Consider the following 21,238-nt stretch of genomic DNA (forward strand, 5'->3'; position numbering starts at 1 on the left):
CTTGAAAGGCACAATATGTAAGATTCAAATCAAAGTTCTTTTTGTGTTCAGTGCTTGTAGTTTCCCGTCTCTTCTCAATAGGGTTGGCTATAGAAAGCCTAATAATTCAGTGTTTAGCATCATCACTCTGCAGGAAAAAAGGTTCCTATTTCCCATGTGACTGTGTTTGCATGTGTGTATGTGCGTGGGGTTTTTGTTCGGTTTCTCTCTGCTCGATTGACGGTCTGTCCAGAAAGTACCCCGTTTCTTTCCCCATGTAATCTGTGATAGTCTCCAGCCCAACTGTGATGTGGCCTAAATGAAATGAAAGAGAAGAAAGTTCCTCATATCTAATGCTTCTTGATGATTGTCGCTGCAAAAAGCTAATATTTTAATGTCCATGTGTGTGAATAAGAAAATGAAATGGTTCAAGAAGTGGAGGAAAAGATGAGTCAATGAAAGAACTTTATCTGACTGTGAGATGGACTGAATAGAAATTGAGATGTTTCCAAAGTAAAGTAGCAGGATAAACCTAAAGAATCATCGAGTCGGAGTAGAGTACAGCAATCGATAAAACTAATTTGGGTGAATTTATTGAGGTGGGGAGTGAGTCAGTCTGTTAGAGCCCGATCAAGTGTAGAAGGCTTGGAAGGTGGAAAACAGAACCAGAGGGGAGCCAAGCGAGGCCGGAGGTGGAGAAAGCAGGAGGTGAAATGTGATCACTGAGAAGTACTTCTGTGGTCCCTCTCTTGGCTGCACACACTGCGATGATGAGAAGCAAAGGGAAGAAGGGACATCCATCATACCCAGCTGCGAGTGAATATGTGTGTGTGTGTGTGTGTGTGTGTGTGTGTGTGTGTGTGTGTGTGTGTGTGTGTGTGTGTGTGTGTGTGTGTGTGTGTGTGTGTGTGTGTGTGTGTGTGTGTGTGTGTGTGTGTGTGTGTGTGTGTGTGTGTGTGTGTGTTTCATATGTGTGTAGCTGAGAGACTGACCAGTGTTTCAGGCAGCAGTGAAAGTTCAACCCTTGGAGATTAATCGCCCTCGGCCCCTCTCGTCTTTGTTCTTTTCTGGTTATGATACAGACCAAATTAAACATCTTTTAGTGGTGCAGGAGTTTGCTCTGTTCCTTGCAGCCTCATGAAAAGAAGAGACCGAGTTCGGAGATGCGTGGCTCAAGATATCAAAATAATAGACCTTGATGTTCTCATAATTAATTTTGGCTCACCACAAAGAAAATGTCTGAACAATTAAGTAATGATTGCAGTTTTTGTGGTGCTTTAATGATACGAGAATTGTGCAATGGTCATCGAGAAAACAGAAGGCCACAGACATTTGTAGGTGACGGTTAAAGGTGTAAGATGAGACACACAAGCAATAATTAAGGTGTTATGCTGTACTTCACCATTAATGCGATATTCTATTAAGAGCAGAGACATATGTGTGTGACTTTGTCTTCTTGTAGTTGTAGAAAAGGATTGGTTGGAGGAGTCTGGCATATTCCACTGCACAGTACAGACTTTAAAACATGCAGGTGGGAATGTCCTGATATAGAGAGTCAGTACAGAATGTGCAGAGATAATAATAATATTGCATAATATGAATCATGTGTTGTGAAGTAATATGTTACTGTTACTGCCACAATCTTTGTCTTTAAGGTCTATATTTAATTGCTTGAGGAACATTAAATCTCCTGCTTTGGTCCCGTTTGTAGGTGAGATGGTAAACTATGTAGCGAAAACGACACTGAGGGTGGAGCTGCCAGGCAAGAGCCAAAGAGGAAGGCCGGTAAAAAGGCTGGCACAAGGAAAGAGGGTGCAGATGACAGGGGGCATTGGAAGATGATACACATCTAATGAAAAACCTCTTGAAGAAGAATCTTTTCACTCTCACTGTGCTCATTATGCATTTTTTATTTGCGCAGGAACACATTTGGTTCCTAGCTTTATCCTGCTGTAGCATAAGCTGAAGCTCTTGTCATAAATTTGCGACTGCACTAAACTCCTCTTGGCATCAATGTGAAAGATGTCCCAAGTCTGATTTGTCAACATCTGTCTGTGTGTGTGTGTTGTTGGTAGTTCATCTAAGCCACTTTCTTACTGCTCCTTCTTGTTGTCACTAGTTATTAATCAGTTGATAAATTACTTCACTCAAGAAGTACTGACATCCAAATTATAGTGTCCTCCTCCCTGATTTAACTTCACTTTGATTGACGAGTGTGCTGAGAGCTCAGCTAATGTGCCACAGCTCCACTACAACAATATAATCTTGGCATTATTGGTGAAAAATGATCTGCCCCCCTATCTTGAATTCAGTCGTTTTGAGTATTTTTAACAAGATATCAAAGCCACCAGAAAATACCCTCTGGCAAGCAGAAGCTGCATGTGAAAAATGTTGGCGTCTATGTCCTGGAGGATTCAATCTGCGCGCAAAAAAACATGTTGGTCATTGGATCAAGCAATGGGAATTATAGTTGAAGTTGTAAAAAAAACAATATACCAATAAATCGTTTTTGGATACTACAGATACTGCAGATACTACAGAAACAAACATATAAGGTCCCATTAGAGCACAGTGTGAACAGTCAACAAATATTTTAGATGAAAATTGTGACAACTCTATTGCCTCTGAAAATCTTCTCACATCCTGTCACATTTAACCACAGACAAACATATGATATAGCTTCTTATAAACATTCCTTCTCTGTACATACATATACGTATGTACGCCGTCGCTTCTTTGAGCTTGCGAGATATGAGTTGTCACAACTGTGAATTGTTGTTGGGGCCTTATATTAGCCTTTCATATTCTTGAATGATGCACAGTGAATGTTACAAGTCATTACACACACACACACACACACACACATGCACAACATCTCCACACTTCACACTGCTGCCATGTCTTAACACTGTGGGACCTCCTATATCAATGTCTGAACACACCGCCACACACGCATAAAGAGACTCACACACACATGCAAACCCTTTCCGACAGTATTCACCCCCTGCCTGCATACCAAGCCCTGAGGAGATGTGGATTGCAGAGCCATGCAGAGAGAGTAATGTTTTCTCTTTCTCCAGCTTTAGTGTCAATGCATTACTTTTTATCCTCTTTGTTTGACTTGAGGGAATGGGAGAGGAGATGAGATGGGTTTCTGAAGAGGAAAAGGGAGGGTGATTGAAAAAAGTAGACCCTGGAAGTCAGTATGGTAAGGAAGGAAGCATATAATGGCTTTACGATAAGTGTTTGGCCTGTTGCCACAAACTCAAATGCTGCAGGGTGGCGTTAACTGTTTCTGAAACTGCAGCATGAGCACAAGGTCAATTAAAAGAGAAGTGGTGAATGGTGTAGGAAGAAGAATAGTTAGCTTGAACAAAACAAAGGGAGCATAGCAAAAAATGGCATGCCTGAATACAGTCTAATACATCGGTTTTGTGTTTTATTGTTTTATGCATTCAAGAGAAAAGTGGGTTCTCAATCAACAGTAAAGTAACATTTTAAAACAAAAGTCCAGAACAAATAATAATTTCTCTGACCAGTTCTAAAAATTGATAAAGAACAAAATAGTTCGTTTCATAAAGAAATTGACAATTGAAGAAGAAAAAATACAGAAGAAATATCGGAACACATCAAGGTTGGTGTAATCTTCTTAAACAGTAGATCTTTCGCAATTTCATACCAACCGAAAATGATTCTCAACATGTTCAGAAATGTTCTCAAATAGGAATAAAAGTCATTTTCAGATGCAACAAACTCCATACAGAAAGGTTCTGGGTCCCACATTTGGAATTGCTACGTACCTGTCTGGTTTTGGACCGTAGAAACCATTTTGAAACCCCTTGCTACTGCGATAAACACTAGAATAAACAATAGAACTTGGATTAACTAAACAATACTGATCTGAATATATTTTTCTTTTTAATCGTACAAGTTGTTGGAAAACATTAGGAAAGACTTATAACAAACGATGAAACAAAATAACATGAAAAAAGTCCATCCATTCAACTAAGAAAATATTTCTATTAGGAAAAATATGACAAAAAAGACAGATATGATTTTAAAAACAAAAAATCTCCATCACTTGTCCTAATACTCTGTAGCATCAACTGTTTCCAGCACTGACACAGCACAAAAAAGCACATTATGTTGTTCAGAAAATGAGTGGCTTTAACAAAGAATACAAATCAAGCCTGCCAAAAAAACAAAGGCTTCTAAAGTTGAGTGAGGTGTCTTTGTTTGAGCCTTCATTTGAAGTTGTCTGGCACCGCATCTCAGTACACAAGAGGCATTTAAAGCTTAATGGACAGATGTGTCAGTCAGACAGCCCAACATTTGTTCTTGTGGGACCGAATCATGACAAAAATCATCAACGGATGTTTTCCCCTTGACCCCCAAATGACTCCATATCCATTCAGATGTGCTCTAACCCCCCCCCCCCCTTCCCGACAGACAAAGCTCCGATTGATGTGATGCAAAGCTTTGTGTTCTTGTGTTCTGCCCGTCTGTGTGTTGACGTCTCACTTCTGGCCTATCCTTCGACACATAAAAAATTCACCTTGATCCTGCAAGGAAAAGATCCACCCTCCTCTGGCTTGCGCCGCTGTTTGAAGCCTTCAAGGTCATGAAAAGAGACATATGCAGGAACTGACAGTAGAGAAAAGCAGGTAGATGAAGAATGACACTCAAAGAGAGACAGAGAACAGCTGTGTTATCAGCATGGTTGATATTTATTTTAGCTCTACTGTCAGAACAGTAAAGGTTATCGGAATCCCAGTGAGGGGGAGATGAAGTGATTGGGGGCTTGCGGAAAGATGCGAAGAGGGATGGTTAAAGAAAGGTCAAGTCCATGGATAATCCAGCACAAATGGAAAGCAAGAATGTCTGCTCTGCCTGAACCATGCCTACTTACAAACACGCAACGTACAAACATGTGCGAGAACCGCAGTAGGTCTTTACATTAAAAGAATCTTACCATCTCTCAATCTTATCTTTTTAACCTTCTTGTGATCCCAGCATCTGTGTTTTTGCTCCCTGTCCATGTTTTTCCTTATTGATGCATACTTGCATTTATGACACAGATTGTGGAAACCATGGCAACCATGTGCCACGGCCACTTGTACTCCATATGCTGTTATCCTGTCAGATCATGAAGAAGATTTTTTTACATGAGTAGAAGGGAAATTGAGAAATTTACCGAAGGTAAAGTATACACCTTCAAGCTTTTAATGAGTTTATCTTTTTAACTATATTACAAATACTGTGATGATTCTTAAAATTGTTTTGAAAAGTACTCATATTACATAAATGTTAAAGATCTAAAAAAATACCGTTTTTATTTGTGATGCTTCTCGGTTATGCAGATCAGCATTAATGGTAGGACTCTTGTTTTCTTTTTACTAGAAGCAAATGTTTTCAATTTTCAGAGGTAAATTAATCCATAAGGAAGCTTTATGTTTCCACAATAAAATCAGGTTAATTCTTTAATTTTATCATTGACTGTTGTGTGTTTAAATGTAACGTTGAGGATTTTCTTACCATGAGCTGTGGTGTTTGTGCTTGAGGCTACATGTTTAACCTTGAGGACTTGCTTTAGTAATATGTGAAGTCTTTGTTGCAGGTTTTGGACAAAGCCATGCTCTTATCTACTAAAAGACTATTTCTCAAGTTCACTGAGAAATTGTATGTCCTTGGCTTGAAATTATAGTGTCATTAAATAAATGATTTTATTAAATTTGTGGGAAATAATTAATTGATATTGATGTATTAAAGTCCCATCCATAGTTTTATATTATATTGAAGTCTCATAACAGTAATTCAGCTATCTTATTCTGCTCTACCAACATTTTTCTTAGGTTCAAGGAGCCTTTCATGTGGCAGGTGAAACATCTTAAAAGTTTCAAGCAAGTTCAGTCGCCTTCATGTTACCGCCAGACATGCATACTTCCCAGGTTGAGCCTTATTTTTAATGAATACCTTGGTCATGTTATAGAAATACAGGTTGACTTGAAAGCAGTCCTCAGAACATTTGTGTAGTTTGGGGCTTCTCACATCTTTCTCTAGATAGTTCTTAAAATATTTTCTCCAAGCTTGTGGCCACATGAGTCGCAACTTTAGTAATACTGTGGTCAAGAAACACGTTATTGTTGGTTTGTGGACTATGAAGTCTCCTTCTCAGACAGAAGCATGATGTGTTGTGCAATCTCCTAGCAGAAGCTGTAGTGATGTTGCGATAGAGTGACGGTAAGTGAAGACATGGCTGTCACGAGTTGAAGCAGCTTAGAGGTTTGACACTGTGAATGTGACACTTACAGCTCATTGCCCAGACATATCTGTGTTTCTGTGAGTTCTGTGTGCGATCTGACTCCAGTCGGTCTGTCTTTGTGAAGCTTGAATTTTCCCATGCATCCACTTTGATAGTCTTCTCTGCGACACATGGTTCTGCTTTGATCCAGCACTCTGTAAACATGGGTCTTTTATAGAAGCGGCAACTTACAGGGGAAAAACTAAATCAAATGTCTAGCTTTTCAGAATAAGAAGCATTTTTCTTAGTCTTATGATTTACATACAAGACTCTTATGACACAAAAAGCAGTAATGTTATTAAAAGTCCTTGATGCTGTGGCTCTATTCAGATTTTAACAGGTAAAATCCATCTTCATTCATGCAACTTAATGTTTCCAAAAGATTATAGGTTGTTAAAAGTTCTTACTTAGGGTTCTATCTCAAGATACAAACACACTGAACTTCAAAACAAAAGAATCATCATTTCCTGCTTTGTTTCTGAGAATAAGCTGAAGAACAGGAGCTTTTACAACAAACAACTCAGGCTGATGTTTTTCTCAAGAGGATGTCTTCTCCGCAGTGCTAAAAATGTGTGTTTACTGTAAATGTTGCTTTTGTTCTAGTAAACACTTCCCTGTCTTTTTTACTCTCTGTATACTGAGAAGAAGAGGTAGAGGTAGTTTGACTACAACATAAACCACCTTCAAAAGATGTGAGGGTTTTTGTGTTTCATTAAAATTAAAACAGATTGTAGGATGAGGAGGTCTGGTTAGAATACAAGAATATAAAAATGGTTCGAAACATGTCTTTTTCATTGTTGTTGTTTTTAATGGTCTTTAATTGATGTATGGCAGAACATATTTCTGAGGTTGTGTTACTTCACAAGAGAATTTTTTCTTCAATGCAATTTCTACTTCTGCCTATAAATGCTTCTTTCTGTATGTCTCATACTACATCAGTCGTTATTCTAAAGCAACTGAGTGCAATATCTGTTTTTGTTTTTACATAAAAGCTTACTCCCAGTAGGGTTGTCCTGAACAAATGCCGTACTCCCGACATTTAAATAATATACCACTTATGTTAAATAAATGAACGCAGTAGTATGCAGATGATATTAAATGTTCACTTGGGAAATGGTAGCTGTCTATCACGGAAATGAATTACAACAAGCACATCACTGGACATGTGGAAATGAAAGTTTTAATCAGGGTAGCAGAAACAGTGGGTCTACTTTAATGGACTAAACTGGACCAAAGGGTGCCAGTGCATTTGAACACATGGATTGACGGATGGTGCATAATCAGGATAATCAAACATATATGGTATAACATATATAACATATTTGCAAACCAAATTACAATAAAATAAATGGATATCCTAATTTCTTTTGTACAAGTGTGATGTATCCTTATACATTCAGCTGTTTTTGAATCTGTCTTTTCGTTTTAATTCAGGACCGAGTATATTGGACAGACTTGGAAGATGAGGCTATATACAGCGCCAACAGACTGACCGGACACGATGTGGCAAAGGTTGCAGAGCACCTCAACAACCCCCTGGACCTGGTGGTGTTTCATGAGCTGAGGCAGCCCAAGGGTAAGACACAAAGTAGAGGAGAAGTACGGAGTGGCAGCCAACATTGTTCAGTATTGGTCAGCAAAATGAGTTCCATTTTAAGGGCAATAAACAAACACGTCTGTCGAGCAATATTTGGAAATGTTCATGAATTAATCACTTTGAAGACTGTCAGACACGACTTAATTTGTTGTTTACCTTTCGTTGTAATTTTGGCTCTTTGTCAGTCTAGTGTCTCCATTTATTTTAAAGATTGCGAATGAAGTAAAATCTCAGCTATTAATTTACATGTAGTGACATTAGAATATAGCTGAAATATATATTATTCATCTAAGAGAGAGATAAGCTGAATTTATGATTTTTTACAAATATTTCTGACACTATCTACAAAAAAAATCTTTTTGATTTGGAATAAACATACCTGTCAACTCTGACAAACCAAAATGCTCCTAAAAAGTCTAGTTGCAAGTGTTTCTATATTTTATTCTTTTGAAAATTTGAGTAAACCAAAGTGTGAAACTGAATCAAAACAAACTTTTTTAGATGTACCTTTGCAGACAATCATATTTTCAGTTCAATTCAACAGTCATCTAAAGGCTATTTTACAGAGAATAACCCAAATTGTTCCACATGAGCAAAATAAAGGGCCAAAGGGGAAAGCAAAAGTAAGTTGTACAAAGCAGAAACTACTTTTGCAATTGTTTCTTGAAGTTCAGAGGTGGTGGGCTCAGCCGTTTCGGTTGGAGATACATTATATTGAAAGAGTGAAAGAGCAGCAAGTAAACAACGCAAGTTATCATCAGAAGGAAACCCATCCATTCTCTGCAGACTTCATGGGGGCAGGAGGTTCAAATCATGTGCTTCCTATTCCACAGTCAGTGAAGTAGACCTAATTTATTTTATAGCAAATGAGCAATGTATCTAATCAGCATGAGCAAGTCTAGTTTTCCTCCATTAATAGATTAAAATTATATTTCTTTAACTTATATATTGGAAAGGGACCATTTTCAACTTCCATGGTGACTTCTGTGTATGTCTAAGATCCATAAACACACCCACATGTATTAGAAATACCCACAAGATAGTAAAAAGGAAGACACAGTTAAAATCCCATTTGAACGTATAGTGTTGAAATATCTGAAGATAAACCCGAATATATACTCTGTTATTTCACATAGTACATAAAAAACTTGATGTGTTTCATTAGATTGATAGTTGTGCGTCAAACAAATACTCTATCATCAAACACGAGGTGTGAGTGTATGTGTGGGTGCGTGCAGGTATGTGTGTGTGTGTGTGTCTCCTCGGGTGTATTTGACGACGTGTGCCAGCAGTTTGTTTGTGTGAGTGTCTGCCTCTTCATGCTTTGTTTTCTCTCTTTACTCGGTGCTCAAAGCAGCCTTGTTTGTGTGCCAGTGGGGAGCTAATTGTGTTCTCTCATTAATAAGTCAAGAGTTCTGCTCAAAAAGATATGACAGGATTAAACTTTCTTTATTTTCTTTCTTAGAAATGCAGACAAAAGTAAGACATTCCAGCAAAGACACTTTGCTAGACTTCAATCTTAATAGTTCTTATTAAAGAAAAAGATGTTTGCATATGAACTATGAATAAGTCTTTATGGCATTTAATCAATACTAATATCGGTGCTCACTATCAGCAAGTAGGTAAAAGTTAGTACTCATAGTTGTACTTGTCCTTTAAAAAAAGTGGTATCAGTGCATCCCGAGATGATGGCATCAATTTGAACTGCTTCTTATAACTGACCCTCTGCTTGTTTAGACCGTTTTTCTGACACTCGTTCTCAAACAGCATTATTTTGTTCTTCAAAAGGACGTCATTGACGTAAAAGCAAAGTCACCACTTTCCAGCCTCTGTACAAGATGCCCTCCTGACCTTAACAATCCATGAACGACATAAGTAGTGATGACGTGCAGCCTACACCGAGTCCAACACCCTCCCTGAGCACAGAACAAGTGGCCTTATTGTATTTGTATTTATTTATGTATTTATTATTTTGTGAACCCTTAAATTACTTGAGAGTAACCAAAACTCAATATTTTGCTTCTCATCATAGAATTAAAGGAGTCACGTCAAAATCATAAATTGAACGAAAGACATAATCAGTGTTTTATATAATTGTGCGAATGTTATCTTCATTCTTTACCTATTTTCAACTTTCTTTTTTCTGCTCTCATCTACTTACCTCACATCTTAATTAATATATTTTACTCTCCATTTTCACACTTGATGACTTTTCTAGCACTCCCTTTACCAGCATCGTCCTCTTCTACCCTCCTGCCCTGTTCCTCCTGGGTTGCAGAATATTACATCTATTATTATATCGTGTCACATTTCAAAGATTTTTTTTTTTTTACCCAAAAGACAGGCAATTTTAATTAATTTCTAATCTGTTGGGCAAGTTATGAACACATACAGATCTTTAAAGAATTTAACCCAGACAGCTGTTTTATTGCACATTCCTTATGCTGGGAAACTGCATGAAGTATAAATGTATTCCCAACTTATTAAAATCTTACTACATGTATGTGAGTGATGTTGCGCCTGCTCGTGATAGCTGAGGATTTCTCTAATGTGCCACTCTCTAAAACTACAGAACTACATCTGGAAGTGGAGTCAACCGTGACCTGACCTAATTCTGCTGCTTCCCTGCATGACAAGTGCAGAAATTTCTCTCTGTGAGGTTGAAGATTGAAGTGTAAATGTTTTATTTTGGTGCACTGTTTAGGCATGCATGCCTAAACCAAAGAAGTACATGAGAATAAGATTACAGGAATTACAGGTCCTAGTATCTATTTTTATAACAAGGTCTATTGGAACTGAGCGGTATAACTATTTACATAAAGCAAAAGCTTCATTTATACTTTAAGCATAAACTAAAGTTGTTTGAAACCAGTTATAGTGGCCTGTTGTTTTCATAACAGGTTTGTTCTTTATGGAGACAACATGCTTTGTAAATGTTTTGATGTGGGAATTTGGTGCTCTATAATCACCTAATGGCTAAAAAATTTTTTACTTTTGATGTGAGATGAATAACTGTGCTTTGTCTTAGCTGAAAATTCCCATTTTTAACTTATCTTTTATTATTTCCCTGTGTTTCTCCAAGGTCCTGACACCTGTAACCTGGGCAGTCTACCCAACGGTGGTTGTGAGTACCTCTGTCTAAAAGCCCCTCAGATCACGGACCACTCCCCTAAGTACACCTGTGCCTGCCCTGATGGCATGGAGCTTGGACCTGACATGAGGCGCTGCGCTGTAGGTAGGTCACTCACACTGAACTGCTAAATCACAATCTCTATGGTGAGTTCAATAAATGTTGAAAGAGCTGTACTTCGAGTGGCATGAGAGCACGTCGCACCAGACAGACACTGAGCGCCAGACATGTGTCCGTCTCGTCCAATTTTCCTCCAATGGTGTGAGAGCATCTTGCATGGCAGCCATTGCCGTCAGTGTGTGAGTGTGTGAATGATTGTTGTGAGCATAATATGAAGCATGATGTTACTGCTAAAGTGGTAAAATGCACATTTTACGAATTTTCCAATTACTTTGTCTGATATCACAACAGATAGCATCACCCCCTCAATAGCCCCTCGATGAATGCAAGTAAAAGAATAGAATAATAGAATAGAAATATTTTATTAATGCCAGAGGGAAATTCTTGCATGGCTATGCAGTGACTGGTATAAGCACAGAAGAATGAAATCTACAGAAAATGACAACAAACAGGATTTCTAAATAGGAATTATAGAGTCAATATTCCCCTGCATACTCCCATAAGAACAAGAAGAATGTTGGGCTGCTGACGTCAGCGAGCTGCTGGGAAAAAAATTCTTGTTCGGCAGGACATTTCATACTCCGAGACGAAGCTGGGTGAACTCGCAGGTCTCGATGTTAGGATGATATCATCCACACAGAAAGTGATATATCCTGGGATGTATTCTGTGAGCCATGGGGGCGACTGTATGCCTCCTTAATGTTAGCATACAGCAAGCCCAGAGTTCTCACATACTGGGTGAAGGCGGTGAGTGTGGAGGCCATGGTGACGTGATTGAAGTCACCCGAGGTGGATGGTGTTGCTGGCAGATGTGGGATTAGCAGAGGGAGGAACATAAACAGCCACGATGGCTGTGTGGGAAATCTCATGTTGCAATCAATATGACCTGAGACCATCAGCGAGCAATTCAATGTTTATCAGACGCGTTTTTTGATAGTAATATGCATGGGATTAACAAGCACAGTGAGCCTGCTCTCATCCGCTGACTCCTCTCAGTGCAATCCCTGTCCGCCTGGATGTCTGAAACTGTCTGGAAGATCCGAATGTAGTCATGTCTCAGTGAAGCACATTAAACTACACTCCCAGTACTCCCTCTGACTCGGGGCCGGTGCCGTCAGCTTATCCATTTTATTTGACAACGGTCTCAGTTCACCATGATGAGAGATGGGAGACACGGGTTGAAACTATTCTTCTCCTCCAGTTGCCATTGTCTCCTATGTCACAATCCATCTGTCTTTTTCCGGTGATGAGTTGACCATTGCATCCTCCACCTCGGTACCTATTATTTCAACTATATCTGCTGCAAAAGGCAGCATACTGATGCAGTTATTAGAGATGGCTGTAATTATCATGTTAAATGTTCAGCTTTAAATTAGTCAGTTTGCCAGGTTACTGAGGACTTCTGTTGTAGGTAAAACAACAACAAAAATTTTTGTTTTTTTGGGGGTCATGGCATCTTTTGTCACCTTATGTACACTGAAGCAATAGTCTGTATTGTTTAACATTATAAGTAGTTCAGGTGAATGCCATATTATAAGTTTTAATGATGAAAACTATTGATGGAGCTCAATGACAGGAGTCCTGAGGGTGTTCATAATGAATAATATACCCACTAGATTTTGATTGTCTTTCACAATTTTTTGGGACACTCGTTAAATTCAGTGTGCATTGATAATTTTGAGCCTGAGGTGTTGTTGGATGAAATTTCTCTGCTTCAAAACTTTAAAGTCTGTGTAAAGCTATAATATTACACACCAGAAATACATCAAGTCACGTACAAAGTGGCTTATAACTGACAAAATTGCACATATTTCACTATTTCTAGACATGCATCATTAAATGGACTTTCGCAAATAAAGCTCTGTACACTACCAAAAAGAAAAGCTTTATTCTGAATAAAAGCAAAGCAGTTGTATTGCAATGCATCATGTACATCATGTTTACCCCTTCCCATACAATGTCTAATAATCTGCTGTACATAACTGTGCTTTATAAGATTGCAACATATATTACAAACACATAAACTCAAACGTATTTACTTGCTAAGGGGAAAACTGTCCATTTGAAGCACATTTACAGTCATTCCTGATCAGGCCTTTTCAACTCTCCTCAGCGTTTCAGCTTTTTCTTTTCCAAATTTTGTGTTTACCAGCATCAACATACCACAAGGGAAACTATAGTTCATTGTGTTGATTGTGATGGGTTCAAAACGAAACTACTTCAGAGAATTTTAGCTCAGTGGTGGGAAATGGGTCAGTGAATCTGCCTGTGATCTCAACATACCTTCATTTTATTCTTGTCGCTCAGCTTGTCCCTGCTCCAAAGTCACTACATTTGTTGAGTTGTTATCCTTATTAGACCCATATCCATTTTCTATTTGTTATGCACTGCGTGCTTTGTGCAGGTGAGGCGAAATGAGCTGACTCAGGGAGAGGGGATGAAAAGATGATGATGTATGTAGGCCACCATTCAAAGAAGCCCTCTGATAGAGGAGTGTTTGGACTCCATAATATACCACAAATATTTCTGCTCAGCACTTACTAATAATAAAACACCATCTGCAATACTTTCTTCTGGCTGACTGACTTTGGCTTTCCTCACACTTTGGGAGAATTACGTCAGTTTTGCCACCTTGATGAATCACTTTGTGAATGTCAGTCAGTTTTTCCTATGAAATTCATTCATGTAGCTTAGACATTGTAATGTTGATGTGGTTGCACGAGAGAGTGGCAACCAGCCCTATTACGATGGACTGGTGACATCTCAAGAAAAAAGCCTTTTCTGTTGCACTATGGTGGATTGGAAAAGCTTTAAAAACCTGAATAAAGGTTTGAAAAATCATAAAGTGAAGCAATCCACAGACAGTGTGTTTGCATAGAGCTTTGCACTTTAGGATGTTTGTCTCATGTGTGTCTTTACTCACAACTTTGTTTTCATGGTGAGCAATGGACAACATGTTTTGGGGAATTATGGATACCTGCTTTCAAAGAAAAAGTGCCTGCAGATATTGATGTGGTTTTGACTTATATTGCGAACTCTTTTTGAATCAAATACCTTGTTTTGAACCACTTTTATGAGGACATGTCCACATCATTCCAGATTGTTGGTTATTTGATTGGTGACTCTGTATGTGAGTGCATGAGTGATGGTATTTCTCTGTGACCCATGTGATAAACCGGAATTCTGTCCAGGGCCGAACCTCCACCTTTCCCAGTGTTTGCTGAAATTGGTTGCAGCCCCCCCATGTGACCTTAACTTGGATAAATAGAGTGTGGATGGTGGATGGAAGGATGCTTGTTTCATTTTACACCAATCTGCATCAACGTTGTTTTTTTAAAGCTGTTTTCACTTCAGTGATTTTGAATACTAAATCCTCAAAGCTTTTCCATCACACAGGTGTTTCACCCTCATAAGCCATTTATACTTAGTTGAGCCGAGCTCCCCAGCATAATGAAACACAAAAAACACAAACACGCCCAGAGATGCATTTGTTTCAAGGCTGTTTGTTTTGTAGGTGAAGGAATCATCCACCTCAAATCAATGATCTTAAAGACAAGAGTTTCTTTCTGCAGGGTAAATCTTACATGGCATTAATGGAACCTCAGCAACAAAGCCAGTGGATATCAGGCTATTGTGCTGAGCTTCTATGCATTTTCAGGTTACATATAAGGTTTCAGTATTTAATCATGCTCTGCTCTCTGATATCGAGGATATGTGATGGTTGGTCTAAAAGATGAAAAGGAAAATGCTTTCTCTGATCAACTAGCTTCAGAGATTTGCTGTGTGGAATCTGTGTTATTTGCTGATGAGACCATGTAAAATCAAACATGTGGAACCATGAAATCCGGTTTAAAATGTAGTACAATCCACATGCACCTGAAATGTGACAAGCGAAAGCACTGACTGTGTCAAAAAGTGTTAATAGTTGTTTTTGTTTTGGGTTTTTTTTGTCTCCTGTGCAGTTCGAGCCAGGACAACGACTACTGCGGCCCCCACCACCACCCCCACCACAACAACAACAACAACAACCACCACAACCCCTGCAACCAGCACCACAACAGCGACCACGACCGTCCCCACCACCACCACCACCACCACCACAAAGAGCACCACCACCACAAGGAGCACCACCACGTCTCCAGCCACCACTCTGAGGCCCACACCCAGACGCCTCACAACACCCGCACCCTCTCAAACGCCCAGAAGCAGCATCACGAGTACGACACCCCCCCGGAGACCTGGTGCCACGAGCACCGAGACGACCACCTTCAGCAGCAGCACCAGTCAGACGTCCACTTCCACACACACACCTTTACTGGGCCCGGTGGCTCCCAACAGCATTCAGAGGGAGAGCAACGGCAACCTCTCCCACAGAGGTGAGGCTTGATAGTGACATCTGTCGGATGGTGAATAAGTGTGAAGTGTAAAATGTGTGTTTCCTTCAATGAGTGTATTGCTTCACTGCCATCGCCACCTGCTAGTAAAGCAGCAGGGAAGTGGAAAAGAAGCAGCGCTCAGATCACTTCCCCTCGTCTCTGACTTTTCTTCTCCTCCACATCTCTGTCTGAGTATCTGTCTTTCAACTGCATAACCTCCTCCTCTGCTACTTCCCCGACATGTGATCACACGGTATCCCCCCCCCGCTTCATGTTGGTCCCCCTGACCAGTATCGAACAGCGGCGTCAGATGTTAACAAACGACAATCTCCTCCTGCCTCTCTTCCCTTATCCTCGGTTTCTGACAGGCTTCTTTCACTCTCTATTCGCTCACAGTCCCTCCCCTCCTCCTGTTTCTCTCCTATTCTCTCTTCCTCTCTCACTCTGTAAACCTGCCAGCTATCCTCATTCTCGCACCAATCAAGATTTACTGGCAAACAAGGGGGGGGGGGGGGGGGGGGATACACCACTTTACAGCCCAGATGAACAATGACAGCAGAATACGACAGCAGTAACAATGGTTTACAAAGCCGCGCTAAGACTTACACTGTCTTTGGAAGCCGACAAAAATCTTTGATAGCAACACAAAGCAAAACTGATAAACTGGCTCACTGCACACCACATGATGTGTAATTTCACTGAAATCACTTTTTTTTTTTCCCCTCCTCGCTTTTGGTTTTAAAGTCCTACAGCCTTTGCTACATTGGAACATTAAAACAAGATAACTCTCAAACTGCTCAGGCAGCTGTTGGTGCTCATGTTTTTATCTCTTTATGATAGCAAAACAATAAAAGCCAAATAGCTTGTTTTTCAATACAAACACTTAATAAAATACATGGCACAAAAAGTTAAAATTTTGAGATCGGAAGATTATTTCTTTGCTTGCCTTGAGGTTCAAGGAGTACACCCATGAGGTCACTGATTCAAGGAAATGTAGAAGGAGAGAATTTAGGCCAGTGATTGGCATCACAAAGATAAAGATGAGATTTTGTGACCAGTGGTAATTCTACATCTCCACCGTCTGGGACCAAACTTCGTCCTCCAGGCTGACATGGCTCACCACCCCCCACAAATCCCTCACTGAGGGCTCATCAGAGACCACCTCCAGTATTTTGGAGTGGAGTGAATGAAATGACCCACCAGCCCTGCAGACGTCCACCCCATTTTAACACTTCAGGTCAGATCGCTCGTGCTGTTTATGTCAAAATAGCCAACACGACCGACTTCTGTTTAAATGCTGGTTGAAGAGTGAGACGAAGGTCCACAGCAGTGTGTGAACAGGCTGCAGACAACCAAGAGGAGGAGGAGGTGGCCGGCTGATGTGGTTGTGTTCAGTTCACCCACATGCTACTGAGGCTCTGTTGGTTAAATAGATATTTTGTTAAATTGTGAATATTTCTTATTTCTTCAGTAATTGAATTACCCAATCAACCAAGGAAGAGTCATCTGGAGAATAAGCTGGAAGAGGAGAAATGAACAAGCTTTTGAATAATACAACATTTATTGCAAAAAAAAATTATGTTACAGCAAAAAAATTATCTACCAATGACAGAATCGGGGCTTAAAATTAATGTGGGTGAGTTTAAATGTGTTCTTTGGAATGAAGATGGAAACTAATATTGTGAAACAATGGAAAAGGAAATCACAGAGTTACACATCTTTAAGGGACACTTTTATTTTAATGACTTAGTCCATCAAACATTTGAAAATTAAGAGAGAGCTTGGCAGCCGCACCACATATGAACTCTTGACGACCCTTTTCCACAGTAATACTTTTGCATCAGTGACATTTCTTGTTATATTCAGAAACCTGGAGACCACATAAAGAGGGAGAGGTAGATACGAGGGAAAGATGAGGTAAATTTTAAGCTTTTGTATGGGAAAAAGAAAGGATGGAGACACATGGAGGACAGGGAAATGAGTGAGGGGCAAAACTGAGCATTGTTAAATTAAAAATCTACAGTGAATGATGATAAAGAGGCAAGAGAGGAAGAAGAGTGAGCAAAAGAAGACATGACAGATCGGCACCCGAGAAAAGTGACACATAGTTGGGAGGAAAAAAACAGCATTTACACGGATAAGAAACGACCAGATGGAAAAGGAAGCAGGACCGAAAAGTGATTTTCTGGGAATTAAATGCTTGCTGCATCACTTTGGGGGCCTTTTTTCTCTCTCGCTCTCTCGCTCTCTCTCTCTCTCGCTCTTCTCCTGCACTGCAAAGAAGTGAGAACGCGTTTCCTCTGGTCTCTGAAGTTGTCAGCCTCCTTACCACACCACAACTGCTCCAGATGAGAGGTAGAGCAGACATGGATGAGAAAATGGGGCATGAACAAGACGTGTCTCCAAACCCACAGGCCATGTGTTACAATTTTCAACTCGCTGCACACTGTCAACTTTGTCGGCATCAGCTGCTGCACATGGTTAGTGCTGAGGATGGTATGGTGGAGCAGAGGGCAAAAAAGAGAAGAAGAAGAAGAAGAAAAAAAGATGGTAGATAAACAGCTGGTACCCATAGCTCAACTGCATCTATATTTTTACGCATTTCAATGTTTTGTTTTCTTTTTGTTATCCAGCTCTCAGAAACAAAAAGCCAGAAAATACTATTTTGTTCATGAAGGACAAGTTCACAGTATTTTAAGGCTCCTTTTTAAAGCCGTGCTTCCCATTTGATCCAAGACCCATTATTCTTCTTTGTGCAAAAGATGAAGGTAATTCAAGGGTCATACATTCAGCCTTCTTGACTAACACATACTAAAGTTGCATGCTGCTGTATGTATTGTATGATGTATTTCTTACCCTAAAAAAATACTTTAGCTCCCCTTGAGAGTAAGTCCACCCCAGACGATGCAGGTCAATGGTTTGTGTCCCTTGAGAAGAACAGGTTCACATCGCATAGACTGACAACAATTCTTGAGGTTTTCTGTCATAAACAGACCCAAAATATTAGAAACAGATTTGATATGAGCCACTATAACCAGGATGTGCATTTTTTAAGACTGACTGAGAATTTTAATTAACTTAATAATACGCACGCTGTATGCAGGCCATGGACGTATAATTAGGCTTTTTGTAGAGGCAAATTTAAATCCTTAACAGTCCGAAGGAAATCGAGACTTCTGCATTTTTCCCTTCTCACTTTCACTGCTTTCACGTTACAGGATTGCTCCTTTCATAACAGCTCATTTAATAATACCCTATTAATCCGCCTTTTAGAGTCTTAGAATCCTTTGGACGTCAGTCATACTTAAAATAAAGCTGAATTCGCTTGTGCTGACTCAGAACTTGCAGGGTTTGAATCTGGGTTTGATGTTACGTCACCTCTTGAGCCTCTTTGTCTCAATGTTTGTGTGTGAGACTGTGCATCTATGTGCCATTTACCAATGCTTTTATGAGAAGTAATGCTTGTCCTAATTGTAGGTCTCATCTGTCACATGCCAGCTGGGTCTCTCTGCCATGCTTATAGACAGCATATTCTCTTTTTAAAATCAGCCACTTGGTATGCAGGGACGGTGCTACAACCTCCTCTGTTAATCTTCCTTACTAGACTTCATTATAGCCATCTGATCACACTTTGGCTAATGGCTAGCTGGCTGCTAATAGGAGGTTTGGGAGCAGGATTAATGTCGAGGCACTGCACTAACCTGACGGGGTAAGAGTTGAAAGGGAGTGGGCACACAAATCACGCAGAGAATCTCATTTATTACATCGTGAAACAATGTGAAAACATGCAAAGAGATAATGAACGAGATGTTCAAGGTCATCTGGACACGTTTCAAAGCTCTTTTTTTTTTTTTCCTATTGAGACTAAATTTGCTTTCGAGATGTATTTTGATGCATTACCCTCTGGAGTTGCATTTCTAGTCATGTATTATAATGCATCCCATTGCATTTTTATGACATCCTCGCATTATTCATTTCATTTACACATACTGGTAATAAATAAAAAAATACATTTAAAAAAAATAGGCGGATACCAGATGGATTCTCTGCCCTTATATTATGCAAATGAGCTTTTTCAGTATGATGCTGCAGGTTTGCTTTCTTTTCTCTCTAGCGAGGTGTTTTTGGAAAGGCTGGTGTTACATTTTTTTTTTTTTTTTTTTGCTTAGTTTGATTTTCCTCTTTCTGTCTTTTCCTTTCTTTTCATCTCTGCAGCGAGTGATCACTACCTCATAGGTAACAACATCACAGTAGCTGTTCTGGGGATAGTCATTCCTATTGGTGAGTACTCTTGACTTGTTCGCCTGTTGTATCTTTGCTTTGCTGACGGCCTGCTTCTCCCTCCTTGCTCCTCTGTCACCGCTCGCCTTGCACGCTGCGTGTGACATTGTTTTGTATGTTGATGTGTGTGTGCGTGCGCCTTTGTTTTCAAATGTTTGTACACCACCCAGCTGATTAAATCTAAAATGTACTCATTATAATTATAACAAATTGTGTGTGTGTGGGGGGGGGGGGGGTTCCAGTGTATACATCCATTATTAGCCTCAGCAGGGTGGTTTGGGCATAAAACCATATTTTAGCTGTTGAGAAAACGTGCGGAGCCTTCGGCTAGAAAAAGCCATTAAGTGGAAGTACGCTCGTCAGTCAGCGAGAAGCCGGACCTTTGCAGTGCCCACATTATGTGATTATTAATGAGATTTGAGAAAATAGGAAATTCAATTGATGTTTTGTCATCACACTTGACCAGCTGTTATAACATTAAGTCCATGTTCCCCTCTATAACTGCGTAGTGTTGCTTGCACTGCAATCAATCTCATGTTCTGACCTAATTCTCTGACCAAATGGACGAGGAGTGGGTTACACGGTCACTGGAATCAGGTTTTACAACAAGAGAAAAGCTGAAACAAGGGATTAATGAGATCAACTTAAAATTATTTGAGCCTGGAGGAACACATTTATGGCCTGGAATCTAACGTTATTGTCTGTTAGTGCTTTGAAGCCATCATATTATCAGAAACAGACATGCAAAGAGAATGCATGTCCTCACAGTTGGAGTAGCTTAGCAAAGTTAATATATTCTATTAGCTGCGATTAAAATGAAAATCTAATTTTATGGAAACAGTTAATACGTTTATGCTCAACCAAACTTGAGAAATAAGCTGAACGTGCAAATGACCTCACGGTGGGAACACATTGCACTAATTGAGATCTCTTTTATCCCTATTATTGAATAGTTTGATAAATTACAAAAGCACTAAAAAATTGTAAAGCTTTTCTCTTCTACTTTCATTTTCACCATTTGAGATATCGGCTCATTAAAACAGCCCCCCACCCCCCACCAAGACTGTTAACCCCTTCAGAGTCATCCTTCATTCTGCCCTTCTGCCATTCATTGCAGCCACAAATCCCCTCATTTTGCAGTTTTTTTGGCAGCTTAGGAATATTAATTATTATTGGAGGTCCACAAGGGGCCGGATTTCAGCACCCTAATTCTTTGCTCCCATCCAATAATGCTCCCCGCCCACCCACGGCTCTGCCAGGGGAAACAGCCCAACAATGATTATCAGTATTTAGCCAGAGTCAGGCTGTTATGCTGTTCTCTAATTGGAGTGAAATTTTCCAAATGAGACAAAAGCTGATACTTTTTTTAACCAGCGAGTATTTAGAGAAGAACAAAGGAAGATCTGGGGTTTCCTGCCCAGCCAAACAGGGCTCTCAAGTGCCTATCCAACAAA

The 21,238-nt window shown here is 39.8% G+C and overlaps 1 protein-coding gene across 1 annotated transcript in view; it reads left to right on the top strand.

The window, feature by feature from the left end:
• Nucleotides 1–21,238, top strand: part of lrp8 (low density lipoprotein receptor-related protein 8, apolipoprotein e receptor) — a gene marked incomplete at both ends in the record, with an annotated part of 178,160 nt that overhangs the window by 155,171 nt on the left and 1,751 nt on the right. Inside the window, 4 exons of the mRNA XM_080506196.1 lie at nt 7,715–7,856; nt 10,960–11,112; nt 15,090–15,503; nt 19,719–19,784. Of these exons, the coding sequence (XP_080362322.1) occupies nt 7,715–7,856; nt 10,960–11,112; nt 15,090–15,503; nt 19,719–19,784 (775 nt within the window). The remainder of the gene's footprint in view (nt 1–7,714; nt 7,857–10,959; nt 11,113–15,089; nt 15,504–19,718; nt 19,785–21,238) is intronic.

The sequence above is a fragment of the Blennius ocellaris genome, assembly GCF_963422515.1.
Source record: "Blennius ocellaris genome assembly, chromosome: 12".
Taxonomy (NCBI): domain Eukaryota; kingdom Metazoa; phylum Chordata; class Actinopteri; order Blenniiformes; family Blenniidae; genus Blennius; species Blennius ocellaris.